At 47.8% G+C, this 13651-nt stretch overlaps 1 protein-coding gene across 3 annotated transcripts in view; it reads left to right on the plus strand.

Moving 5' to 3' along the window:
* The window catches only part of LOC104323923 (mucosa-associated lymphoid tissue lymphoma translocation protein 1), a 29589-nt gene extending 21105 nt beyond the window's left edge, over positions 1–8484 (plus strand). The window contains exons 13-14 of one of the 3 annotated variants that reach the window (XM_069797661.1): positions 4457–4582; positions 6115–8484. In XM_069797661.1, the coding sequence (XP_069653762.1) occupies positions 4457–4582; positions 6115–6477 (489 nt within the window). In that variant the 3' untranslated portion in view covers positions 6478–8484. Of the gene's footprint in view, positions 1–4456; positions 4583–5183; positions 5670–6114 lie in introns of those variants that run through there. The other 2 variants (XM_069797663.1, XM_069797662.1) reach the window with 2 other exon arrangements.
* Positions 8485–13651: the final 5167 nt, after the last annotated feature.

Consider the following 13651-nt stretch of genomic DNA (forward strand, 5'->3'; position numbering starts at 1 on the left):
CAGGCACAGCTGGTAGTCAACAGGCTGGAAATCAACTTGGCAGAAAAGGTCCTCAGGGTCCTGGTAGACACCAAGCTGACCATGAGCCAGCGATGTGCCTGCACAGTAAAGAAGGCAAATGGGATCTTGGGCTGCGTTAGGGGGAGCATTGCCAGCAAGTTGAGAGAGGTGATCCTTCCCCTCTACTCAGCACGGGTGAGGCCACATCTTGAGACCCATGTCCAGTTCTGGGCTCCTCAGTAAAAGAGAGATATGGACATACTGGAAAGAGTCCAGCAAAGGGCCACGAAAATGACAAAGGGGCTGAAGCATCTCTCCTATGAGGAAAGACTGAGAGAGCTGGGACTGTTCATCCTGGAGAAGAGAAGGCTCAGGAGGATCTCATCAATGTATCTAAGTACCTTGCAGGGAGGGTGCAAAGAGGATGGAGCCAGGCACGGTGGTCCTCAGTGCCAGGAGCAGAGGCAATGGGCACAAACTGAAACACAGGAAATTCCATTTAAAACTAAGAGAAAACTTTCCTTCTCTGAGGGTGATTGAATATGTTGTTGCTTTTGGAAAACCAGGGCTGTGGGACTGTTTTTTATTTTCACTAATGACCTCGGTGATGTGCCACGCTATGTACTTATTAAATACACAGATGCCATAGCACTAGGCATGTCTGCAAGGTGGTAAAAGGCAGGGTTAGATTTTAGAAGGATTTTGATAAAATGGAGATGCAATCTGAGGCCAGGGCTGTTACTCAGCAGATGCAAATTCCTGCATATGGGCAGGAATAAGCAGTAACGTAAGCATGGGATGGGAAACAAGTGGGATACTGGTTCTGGTCAAAGTCTACAACAGCTGGTGCAACAAAAGCAGGGCAGAAAACGCTGCCAAGGTTGTAAACAAGAGCTCCGAGATTTGTGTGAGATCCTCTCTGGCTCTCCTTGCTGTTGCTGAGGCTGGAGCACTGGGTGCAGTTTTGGGTCCATGCTTCATGGAAAAAAGTGTGCCAACTAAAGTGCATCCGAAGTAATAAAAGGAAGGAGCAAGAGAATTGTGGTTTAGGCAGGAAAAGCAAAAATTGGTGGATAGGGGGCCTTCAAATATATAAAAAGTTGTTGCCAACTTGGAAGGAAGTCATGGTTTGATTTGCAGTAAGGAAGATCCAGGGTGGACATGACATTTTAATGGTAAAAAGAGTGAATGTCTGGGAGGGGTTTTGCCTAAGGGTGTTGTAGAACCACCACCCATGTGGACCGCTTAGAGCATGTATTGCTCTCTACAGCTACCTGAAAGGAGGTTGTAGTGAGGTGCGTACTGGTCTCTTCTGTCAGGTAACTAGTGATAGGACGAGAAGAAATGGCCTCAAGTTGCTCCAGGGGAGGTTGAGATTGGATATGAGAAAAAATTTCTATACTGACAGGGTTGTCAGGCATTGGAACAGGCTGCCCAGGGAAGTAGTGGAGTCACCATGCCTGGAGGTGTTCAAAAAACGCGTAGACGTGGCACTTCAGGACATGGTTTAGTGGGCATGGTGGTGTTGGATTGATGTTTGGACTCAATGATCTTAAAGATCTTTTCCAACCTAAGCAATTCTATGATTCTGTGTGGATATCCATCTGTCAGGCATGACATGTGTCACCAAATCTGTGTTGTTTGGGCCACATGATGCCTTTGGTCCCTTCTCCTTTAGGGTCCATATCCCGGTGGTGAGGGTCCTAGCCTCAGGAATAGGACGGAGGCTCAACCTTGCATGCAGAAGAAGATCAGCAGTACATGGCTGGCTATCGAATCCCAAATCATTTAATGATGCAGTCATTTAATCAGTTAATCTCTTGGGCTGCTGGGAGATTGTCCCTGCATGGATGCTGAAGGGACTTTGGGCATTTCCCCACAGTGCTGAGCATTTGCTCCTTTGCTTCAGGATGGCCCCAGGTCTGTGCCAGAGAGAAATGGCACATCTATTTTGGATGTTAAATGCTTAGGACTGGCTTTATCCCACTCGGGGAGGCTGTGTGGTTCACCCCATCCAAACTTGCTGATGCTTCTTGGCTTTTCATGAGCTGTGGTTTAACCTGGGATGGGATATTGTTATATTTGTGCTAGTCACGCCTGTAGTACACTGGGTATTTCTTAGGCTGAAAAAAAAGGTCTACCCAACCTCAGGGGGCTCAAAATTGCAGAGCAATAAACAGAAGTTTGAGAGAAGAGTCCAGTGCATTAGCACAGATCTGAGCATCCCTGCCCTGCTAAAGTAAACCCAATTGTGATGTTAACCACTGAAGATTCACAGTGTCTGCAAAGGCTGCTAACACAATTGCAAAAGCAGGCACTTAGAGGTCATCCGATCCAGAGCACATCCATGCCTGCAAGGAGACAAAAGGGAATGTGGCCCAACCCCAGCTCTGACAGGCTGATGGATCCCCAGAGGAGCCACTCTTGGAGAGGTCGCAGAAGGGGGGATGCACCAGGGGAAGGCAGGACTGCAGAAGTCAAAAGACATGTGTGGAAACAGCAATGAGGCGGCTACAGAGAAGGTTGGAGGAGAGCACTATGGCTTCATCAGATATGGGGAAGAGAGGGGACTAGTGATTTAGTGACTATGAGGACTTCTGGCCATGGACCGTTTTCCTCCTAGTGACTAGGATGTCATGGATATTACAAGTCTAGCAGGGTTCAGAAATAACTTTGACACCTTCATAAGAGTCCACAAAGGCTATTGAACACACAGACACCACCTTTGACTCGAAAAGTCGCTGATTTTCCCATCGCAGGAGGCTGGTAGGGTAGGCTCACCCTGGGCAGGGCTGGCAGCACGCACGTCCTGTCCCTTCTTAAGCATGTGCTGGAGGATGGACCTGGCTGGACGCAGTAAAGCCACTCTGCTCCTTTTTGCAGTCCTCCTGCTGAAGCCCTGCATTAGCAGCATCCAGGCTGATCTGCGTTGTGCCTCTCTCTTTGGTCTCCAGGTTTAGTTTAACCTGGGTGCTGGGCTTAGCGTAGGAGTGACGGGTACCTGATGCAAAGAGGCAGGGAAGGAGAGAGCAAGAGAGGGCAGTGTTCATTTGCAGAAGGCACTCTGTGTTGCAGCCTGTCTCCTGTTTCAGGCACAGTTCAGGCTGGTGGAAGGAACTACGACAAGGCTCCCTGAGCAGGAGAGCTGCTCCATCCCCATTTGAACTGTGTCCTTCCCTTGTTGGCACACCCATCTCCCTTTCTGCCAGCTCCGTTGACTGCCCTAAGCTCCCTCCAGTTTCTCCTTCCAGTAATGAGTTGCCAAGTGTGGAGTTGGGGTTTGCCTTTGCTTTGTACAGAGATAAACGATATTTCTTCAGCCTACCTCCAGTGGACCTGCTGGATCAGCAATGGTGTTTACTCCTGTTCTGCCAGCCTTGCAAGCAGGGGTGACCCTGATGCCTGCAGATCCCAGCCAGTATTTGGGATCCAACATTTTAGCTTCTACTCCCAATATTCTCCTGGCGAGAAACAAATTGCTTTGGCTGTTTGCAGGCAGCAGTTTGGGAAAGGTCTGTAAAGGCTAGCAAGAGCTCCCAGGGCTTCTCTAACCTCTGCCTCCCTGCAGTGTCTTAACAGCCTCCTTCATCAGCATGCCCAGTGCAACTTCTCTTGCCAATGGCGAGAAAGTTTTGCAAGGATCAAACCCTCCTCACATACCACCGGCTTTATCTGTGGCTGCAGTAAGCCTGCCCAGGCTGCTCAGCTCCCACAGCCAAAGCCAGGCCAGGACATCCTAGTGTTGGCCAAGCCAGGCCAGCAGGATCACACCGTGGTAGTTACCAGAGCCAGCTGGCAGAGGAAAGTGCCTTCTCATGGAAGGGACTGGTGGACTGTGGGCTGTTACCCATCCTAGAGGCCAAATCCAAAGCGAGATGCTATTTCATAAGGCCCTTATTCCCTTGTCCCTTCTTGTGCTATTAGTGGCTCCAAGATACAATCATTACTGAAGAGGATCTCTTAGAGACAGGGCTGTTTTGGATAAATTTGGGTGATTCAGCAAGAGTTGACAGTTCTGTAGATGGTGGGGGGCTAACTCGGCACCTGGCGCAACTCAAGAGCTTCTTCCAGCTATGCCCTCGGAAAACTTGCTCCCTCCTTGACACACTGCTTACACTACAAGTGGTCGTGGTACCGGCTGTTGCTACTATCTGCTCTGCTGCAAGTCCCATTATACCACAGTCTTCCTGGTAGATGCACTCAAGGGATGTTTAGCTAGGTCTTCTCATTGATATGCACAAGGCTAGCATGTAAAATCTCTGTATTTCTGTTGCTTGCACTCTGTAGTACTTTGCTTAGGGTATGCAGCATTTCCACCAGCCAAAGTGTGAAGGGCACAGGCCAGCCCTGGGCACTGCTGTGTGCAGAGAAGCAGCATGTTTGATAGGCAGTTGCGCCTCCATGCCCAGGCTGATGCTGAAATTTCCTTGCATTTCCTCTTGTTTTCCTGACCCAGGAGATGGACGACGTGGCCACCCTGAAAGAGAGCCGCCTGGACCAAGTGGAGTCTCTGCTTGCCTCTGTGTACAAGCGGGAGGAGCTGGACTGCATCTTCCAGCTCTGTGGACTACAGAAAATTCAGGTAGAGAGCTGCCAGGTGCAAATCTCCATGGTTTTCCTGCACCCTCACGTAACTGGCACTCCCCATCCCCACTGGCTCGAGCTGGATGTGCCTCTCTGTATGTCTCGTGACTCCATGCGGACAATGCCTGGCATGCCTGTGTCAGTGTAACATCCAGATCAATGTTAGAGGAGCTTGTTGATCTTCAAGGCACAAAAGCTATCGTCTCTCTTGGTTTGCTCTGTTTTTCTGTGCTGCCTGGCCAGGGAGGCTGTTCTTTGCCTATATCAGCCTAGGGGAGGTCAGACTAGCCCAAATATTGCAGATGAAGGATGTCTCACTAGGCTGTGTGCTTGCCTGAGAGATGGGCTCACAGGCTGCCCAGGGTCTCAAGCAGTGAGAGGGTTTATCCCCTGCCATCAGGGTGACACTACAAAGCCTGATCCAAGCTATGCCTCTTTGGCCCACTTCAAAAGACCCTCGAACTATTCAAAGACCACGAGAGACGCAGAATTGCTTGTCCCCTGGCTTGTCTCTTCCAGCAGATTCTGCCTCTCCAAATAGCAGTGTGCACCTTGTTTCTCATCTGATTTTTTTTTTTTTTTTCCCCTCTAACACCCAGCCAGTGGATCTTGCCAGCTGCTTATCTGCTCTGCTCCATGCAGGCTCACACTGAACATTGCTCTCGAGCTGCTGCCTGGATCTGCCTACAACAAGCTCCGTTTGCTAAGTGCGTGACGTGTCTCAGCATATGGCAGCTCTTTCAGTCCTTGATTGTTCCTGGAGCTCTTTTCTGAACCCTTCCCAAGCGTTCAGCATCGCTTTTAAGTGTAGACATGAGACCTGGACCCTGCATTGCCTGCCAAAATCTTCTTGCTCCATTATACATCTCCCTACTTTGTAGAGCCAGGCGTCTCAGGCACAGCCCCATGCTAGGGATTCACGTTCAGGGATTTGGCTGCCATGACTATGGTTATTTTCTGATTTCTTCACCATCTTTTTAAAAATCTAAAATAGTGCTAGGCTGTGAATGGATCCCTGTGGAGCGCTGCTGTTTAAAACTATTGGCTTTTACTGTGTGATGTGTGTTTTATTTAAGTAGTTCATATCCCGTCCTTTGCATGCTTTCCTCTCGCATGTGCAGCAGTCCTGTACCATTGCCAGGATGGATGTCATGCCTTTCCTCGCGTGGGTGCAGCTTGCCTGGGTGCAGTTCCTCTCCCCTCCTGCTCCCCTGTGCCAGCATCCTGGGGGTGAGGCTCTCAGTCACAGTGCCCTGACCGGGCTGATGAGATCTCAAGTGAGGTGGTCTGATTTCAGGAGAAGTCCTGAAATCCAGAAACCATGGCTGAAGCCCACAAATGTCATGAGAGTATGTAACAGCTCATTTTCTCTGGCAGTAGCATTGCTCCATCACGCCACAGCATGGGGCTGTGAGCCTGCAGAACAGCCAGCCAAGTCTGTCGTTTTTGTTGACGGTGGCAACAGCAAAAAAGCTCTGCTTCAAGTCTTTGACTCCAATTCACTTTGCATCCTTTGCTCTCCCCTTCCAGACGGACGTGGTCCTGCAGTTGGATTTGCATTACACCCGGCTGAGCACAAAGCAGAGGACTTGTGAAAGCCTGCAAACAACCCTCCAGAAATCTCTGCTAGGGCAGTTTTTCAGCCAGAGGAATTACTCCCAGCCAAACTACCAGAGAACTCCTGCCTGTTCAGGCAGCGTGTGCCTCCAGGATGCGTTGGTGCTGAGCACAGACCCGAAGGGGCAAGCATCTCTGAGGACAGGCTCTGGCCACAGCTTGCCCAGCAACAACCCCTCCAACTCCAGTAGTGAGCCAGAGGAGAATGATGAGAGCGACCTGAGCGAGCTGTGCTCAGCACTGCTCCGGGCTGGCCCAGGACAGGACTACCCCTGAGCCCGTGGGCTGGCATGCTGAGCCTTGGGAACTGCTATTTTTAATAGAGGCAACAGTTATTTGAGTGCTAAATACATCAGAATCCATCAGCTGCTTTCCAGCCTTGGCGATCACACTGTTCAAATGAGGCCAAAGGCTGCTTTTTTGGAAAGACTTCTCCCATCTGCACCCTGTGGCGCACGGGGCCTGAAGCCCACTGGAAATAACCCCTGTCCCGTGGGAGCGGTAGGGATCAGCAAGGAGTTGTCATTGTGTCTGGCGGAGGACAGGGCCACCCAACAAGTCATAACATTGCCAGGCAAACCCCAAAGTTGCTTGAAGTCAAGGGCACCGGCTGATGTTTTCTGAGAATTAGGCTTTGCCTGAAAGCAAACATTACGGCATTAAATGCGATGAGAAACCCATAAACACTACAGACCCATGCTACAGCAGCGACACAGCCTCAAAACCCAACTACAACTGCTGACTCTCACCGCACTTGTGCAAGGGACACAAGGCTTGACCAAGGGAGTCAAATGAAACTGTGTGAATGTATAAGCTCTCCCCTGGGGTCGCGGCATGGTTTTCTTTCCTTGCCAGTCCTGCCTGTGTCAAAGCAGGTTTTAAGTTATGCATTTATGTATTTCTAAAGAATGTATTTATACCTGGGGCAAGACTATTGCTTGCCAGGAAAAGGAAGGTCAGATGTTCCGTCAAGTGTGTGTTTACAATGGAGGCTGGTTTTCTATCAGTAGTTGCCACTGGGCAGGTACACTTACATGTGCCCCTTCTAGCATGGTACACAGGGGCATTAAAGGGTGTGAAGTCCTGTGCAGTCTTGAGTTTCTCTCAGATGCAGAATTTCCTACGTGTGAGAGATGGAAAACACCAAGATGGAGAAGGAAGAACCTCAAAAAATGTTATTATTAGTGCAAATTTTTTTTTATTAGGTGCCTGTCTGTGCATTCACTGTGGGCAACCTCAAGCACTACCTTTCCTGGAGAACCAGCTGTCCAGAGAGAGCCACAGGTGAGCAGGGCCCAAAGGACAACCTGAGTGGGCGCAGTCCCCTCCCTGCCTGCTTCTCTAGTATTTGTTCGTTAAAGGTTTCAGCATAGCTCCAGGTGATTGCTCAGCAAGAGCCTGGGAGGGTGATCAAATAGTTTTAACAGGGACCAATGACCCCAATGAATTGTGGGATCTCCATCCTTAGAGGACAGTTCACTGTGGACCAGAGAAGGTGCTGATGAACTGATCCAAGCTGGTGGGGTGCTGGACCTGAGACCACCAGAGGTCCCTTCTGGCTGTTGTGGTCCTGTGAAAGAAAGAACTTGGAGTTCAGAGACTCCTTGAGAGGTCAAGGATGGTGGGGTAGGGAGAGTGCCCAAGCTCTGTCCTCTGTCTTGGTCTAAAAAAGGAATGGAGAGAACATTTTCTAAGTTTTGGTTCTCCTTCAGCAGTAAAGATACTTGTCTATGGTGTCGCAGCATGGAAAAATGTGAAATGTTCCTTTCAGATAAACCATCCTACAAGTGCTGGAAACTTGTCCAAAGGGAACAGAGGAGGCTTTTATTCTCCTCACAGTGCGTAGAGCCAAGGGAAAGAAGAGAGGCCCCATCTGGCTGAAGTCTAGAAAGTCTCCTGGGAAAAAATGTAAAGCTCAAAAAAAAAAAAAAAAATCTACAGGATGTAGTTTAAATAAGGTGGACTGATAGAGAAGCTAAACCAGAAAATAATAAACTAATTGAAGGGAGAACCAAAGATTAACTCAACACCAGCAGAAACTTAAGACAGGTCAGTGGGAATGACTATGCAGGCACTTGGGAGGAGCTGGGAGTCTCGTTGCCTCTATGAGGATTATACACACCCTCCTATACTGTTGGGGCAAAATGTGTTTCTGGCTCACATAATCATGGCAGATTTCATCCCATGTGAACGTTAATGTCATTCAAAGTGAGGCTGTTTATTTTTTCTGAATAAAACACTATTGGTGTTTTTCTGAATGCATAAAGCTTTGTGTGACTCTGAGTTAACTGTGTTCATTTTTCCCTCTAATTGCCAGCGTGTGACTTATTATTGACTTACTGGGTTTTTATGCTTTGAATTGTAGCTTCTAGGGTCTTATGTGTGAGGATTGTTTCTTTTTTTAGGCAACTGCATACTGACATTTGGATTTAGAAGGTGGATCAAATGACACTAGATAGGATGAAATAATGTCAGGTGAAATGTGTAGATAAAATAATGTCAGGATTCGTTGTGAATTATCCATCTCCTTTGTAAAGTGTGGCTTTCAGGTGGCTGCGTCAGGCTTAGGCGGCCTGTCCCGGTGCCAACCACAGATCTTGTCCCTGTCACCAGCTCGCCTGCTCCTTCAAGGAGACCCTGCAGCCAAGCCCAGGGCTACCACCACGTTTCCATACACGTCAGTCAACGGTATATTATAACTGAGAACGCAAGCACTTGCAAAGCTGAATTGCAACGGTGGAATGTGATTGCGTCCTGGGCCTCTGGCCACAACAGCCTGCTGCCCTGCCACCAGCTGAGTTCATTGTAGGAGGGGGTGAAACTGTGTCTGCCTTCATCCCTCTACCTTACATGTGAAATCCAAACTCTCCTGTGGTGGTATAACTGTTTGGTGCCAGTAAATTTTCCCTTGAAGCTGTGTTGCCATCTCCCAGCATCGAGGACAGATGACTCATCCAAGATTACTGTGCTTCCCTTGCTTCTCTTGACCACATCCTTCCCAATCTGCAGCCATAGTCCTTGGTCTCCATAAGCTCTCTGTGGCCAGCCTGAAGGGTAGGAAGGAAGGAGCACCCATCTCTGTGCAATGCACCAACATTTCACACTCTGCTCATGGCATGTCCATGGCTAAGTAGTCCCAACAGCCTCTGCCCACTTGATGCTTAATTCCTTTCTTCATTGCTGCTCCTTCCATCCGTCCTGGCTCCTGGACAATGCTGCTTTTCCCCTACCTCTGTGTGACCTTACCTCACCTCTTGCTGACACATCTCTCTGGCTTGCCCTCTGGCACGGCGCTGACCCCGCAGCAAGCAGACATTCTTCTTGCCACTTCCTTTTCTCACCTGACAATGTGTATCCCATCCATCTCACTGTGTCATTTCAGGTTATCCCTCCATCCCCATCAATTTTGAGTAGATTTCCATGCCTTTTCATACATTTTCTGAAGTAGTGGGTGATTTCTCCAAACTTAAAAACCTGGAAATTTGATGCTATCCCATTGCATTTCTTTGCAGGGTCATAGCCTGGACAGATCCTATAGCTGGGCAGTACGGGTGGACTCCCCTGTGTCTAGTCGTCATAGTACCTTTAGTAAGAAAGCCAGTCCATTACTTAGTTTGATTCTCCCAGAAGGACTACAAGACCCATTAAAGGCTGAGACTCCTTCATTGGTGCACAACTGCATGCAAAGTGGGACCAAGAAATTGACTCCAACATACATTCCCCCTCTGCCTCCATACCTTCACTTATACATTCATAACCACAGCCATTGCCCTCTGCTTCCCACTGCTTCTGGGCCAGTCTGTGCCCATTTAGAAGCTCTTATGTAGGTAATACAGCTGCTTTCCCTTTGCCCAAGTCTGCTTTGTTTTCTTTGAGAAGAACCAAGCGAACCAAAGCTTTAAAACATTCATTAATCTCTAATGAAAATAGCAACACCTAAATGTTCAATAATTTTATTTTTAGATTGATGCCCTTTTTTTCCTCTCTGCTAATGCAGAGGTGTTGAAGGGGAGGACCTTGGTCAAAAGCCTGAGGTGCTCTTCTGCTACAGAGTTCATTTGGGATGCAGTTTTCAGCTTGTTTGTTGACGTTTGGCAGTTCCTGACAAAACAAGGCAAGTGCACCCAAAAGGAGTGAGAAAACAAGGCAGTGAAAATCAGGGAAATGCCATTTCTGTCAGTTTTATTTAGTTACTGGAAAATCACTGGCCCAGCACGCAGTCAAGAAGCATGTTATATGTGCACTGGCATATATACTTGAGTCTGGCACCTTTCTGTTGGCAGCAGATTCCTTAAGGTTTGTTCTCAATTGGCTTTTTTGTGACCAAAGCAAGGAAAGGGTAGATTTGTCCCGGATCAGCCACTCTCAAAAACAAAAGAGAGAGACAAGCATAAGGCACGTCTTTCTCCACGTGAAGAATTGGTCACGGAAGTAAACCAGCAAGTTAGGGATAAGAAGGCAGCAGAAGCAATGGGTTCATGTCTCAGGCCAGGTAGGGACACAGCTATGGAAGCAGATGACACCAAAGCATGTCCTCATGCCAAGAGGATCTTCCTGGCACCTTTGGATAGCCGAGGCATCTGCATGTCACTGGGGTGTTTCAGACACCATTGGGGCATTACTTCCATGTGCTGTTCCCACGTATCCAAGAAGCTGCATGGAGGCAGGGCAGAACATGGGATGTTTCTTGGTTCATACAGCCTCTCACTGGGCACTGAGCCATCCCTGCTGGCTCTGGGCAAGAGCTGTCTCCTATTAGGTTCAACAAAGGTGCTGGTATAGAAAAGGACTGGGGCCTATTGGTGGGTACTTACGAATATTTCCATTCTCTGTAGTGCAAAGGTGTGTTTTCTTCCTTGCCCATCTAGAGTGTGCAACAGAGGGACAGAAGTGCCACCAACTCCTGGGTCATCTCTCACCATAGTAGTATTAGTGAGTACAGAAACAACAAACTTTCATCCCAGCCATATGTCCTGGTTTCTGCTGGGATAGAGTTAATTGTCTTCCTAGTAGTGGTATAGTGTTATGTTTTGGGTTCAGTGTGAGAAGAATGTTGATAACACACTGATGTTTTCAGTTATTGCCAAGTAGTGTTTAGACTAAGTCAAGGATTTTTCAGCTTCTCACACCCAGCCAGCAAGAAGGCTGGAGGGGCACAAGAAGTTGGGAGGGGACACAGCCAGGGCCGCTGACCCAAACTGGCCAAAGGGATATTCCATACCGTGTGACATCACATCTAGTATATAAACTGGGGGGAGGGAGAGTGGAGGGATCGCCGCTTGGGGACTAACTGGGCATTGATTGGCGGCTGGTGAGCAATTGCATTGTGCATCAATTGTATATTGCAATCCTTTTATTATTACTATTGTCATTTTATTAGTGTTACTATTATCATTACTAGTTTCTTCTTTTCTGTTCTATTAAACTGTTCTTATCTCAGCCCATGAGTTTTACTTTTTTCCCCGACTCTCTCCCCCATCACACTGGGTGGGGGGAGTGATTGAGTGAGTGAGTGAGTGAGCGAGCGGCTGGTGCTTAGTTGCTGGCTGGGGTTAAACCATGACACCATATTAGCTAGCCATTGAGTTGTGCAGCTTATCTGGTAAAAAACAGTGATTTTCAGGTAGTTGGTGACATGTTTATAGCTGGATTAGCCCAGCTGACCAAGGTGATTTGCAAGCTGTGCTGTAACTTGGGTAGGTTACAGAAAAATAGGTGGCACGTATGCTGTCAGCGTAAAGTGAAGGTAATGAACATAGCTTATAGAGTGGTAAGTGTTGTGTGGATAAGACCGCTGGATGCTGTGTGGTTTTAGTGAAGTGGCCTCAACAGAGCTGAAAATGCCTCCTCCTTGCAAAGCAGCAGCTCATAATTTGCTTTCTCAGAGTTACGCTGCCTCCTGTGCAGGTCTGGTTGCTGTTAGAGCTGAAGGAACATCCCAGAGGTGTCTCCTCTCCTTGAGCTAACTTAGGGAAAGTCCTAGATGGGGTCACAAAATGTCTGCAATGCAGCAGTGTGGCAGCACAACTGGGGCACTGGCTAAAGCGAAATTTCACTGAAGGAGTTGTCTCTTTAGAAACTGGTAGGCTCTCTTTATTTTCCACTTGATAGAGATTTTCCATAATAACTACTACAGAACCTGCCAGGTCATTTCCTACTTCGCATTTCAAGGCAGAGCTAGTGGTGCTGTCTACTAGATACGCTTGCTTGACACCTCCCACTATAGATGCTATTTGCTGTTGCTTGTAGCTGTCAAACTGACAAGCTGAAATTTTCTATGCTGTGTGCCAGTCTCATGCTGTTTTCTGGCCTTTCCAACCATAGAAGCATTTGAAGCTTTGCAACCTTGAGAATTTTCTTGCTTTTATCCCAGGACAGCAGGGTCTGAAGAGCCTCCTGATATGCAGGCAACCTAATCAGGCCTGGATGGCCCCTTATGGAAAGGATGCATGCAGTGTAGTAGAACACATAGAGGGACATATAGGGAAACTGCAAGACTCAAGAATGCTGGTTTGGTCCTCTTTCTCTAGTTTTTTGAAACAGTTTCTCATACAGGCAAAAGAGATCCTGAAGGCATTTAGTGGCCATTCCGTCCCAGGGAAGGAAGGAACTACCCAAAGGGCAGGTTATCATGTTCTTTAACAGTTATGCTACTTTTCTTGTAGACAAGGACTGAATAGGATGATCTCTTGAACTGATCTAACAGACGAATTGCTTTTTTTCTAAAAGCACTCATTAGGTCATTAGCTGAGGATCATTTCTGAAATACCAGGTAGTGCCAGTCTACTTCCTATAAGCATAACAGGACCATACACAGGACAGTAATTGAAGATACCAGGCTCAGGACTAGTAAGGAGGTCTTGAATCATTAAATCCATGTGGTGCTATCAAAGGCGGTTTGTCACAGATGGCCTTTATCCATCATGCTTTGCACATGGAGACACCCACGGATGTGCTCTCCTCTCTCCTAACGTTGGCAATCGTCCTGCTTCGAACAGGAGGTTGGACTAGGTCCCTTCCAACCAACGCTTCTGTGATTCTGCTACCAGAATATATCCCCAAAAGAGTATACATGTTCTGAGTGATTCTGAACAGCAAGAAAACTGGGAGATGCAAGATTCCGTTTCAGTGAAATATCCCTGCTCCCTGTCTAAAAAGCAAACGAGGACATTGGTTCAGCTCAGCTGGTTCCAAAACTTTTCAGAACAAAAAATTATGGCAGGTCTAGAAAATAAGGGAAAGGTGGTAAACTAGTTCATTTGAAAATGCAAGATGGTTCAGAGTCAGTTCTTCCAGGCCCCTCCAACAAGTGGATTGTTCAGTAATGAAACCAGGAGGATAGTTTTAAATAAAAGGGGTGAGTGAAGCCATCCACTGCGAAGACAATAAACCCAAGATTACTCACATTAAAAAGGAGATGAACACCACTGACCGGCATTCAGGCAAGCTA

Source organism: Haliaeetus albicilla, chromosome 12 (assembly GCF_947461875.1).
Source record: "Haliaeetus albicilla chromosome 12, bHalAlb1.1, whole genome shotgun sequence".
Taxonomy (NCBI): Eukaryota; Metazoa; Chordata; class Aves; order Accipitriformes; family Accipitridae; genus Haliaeetus; species Haliaeetus albicilla.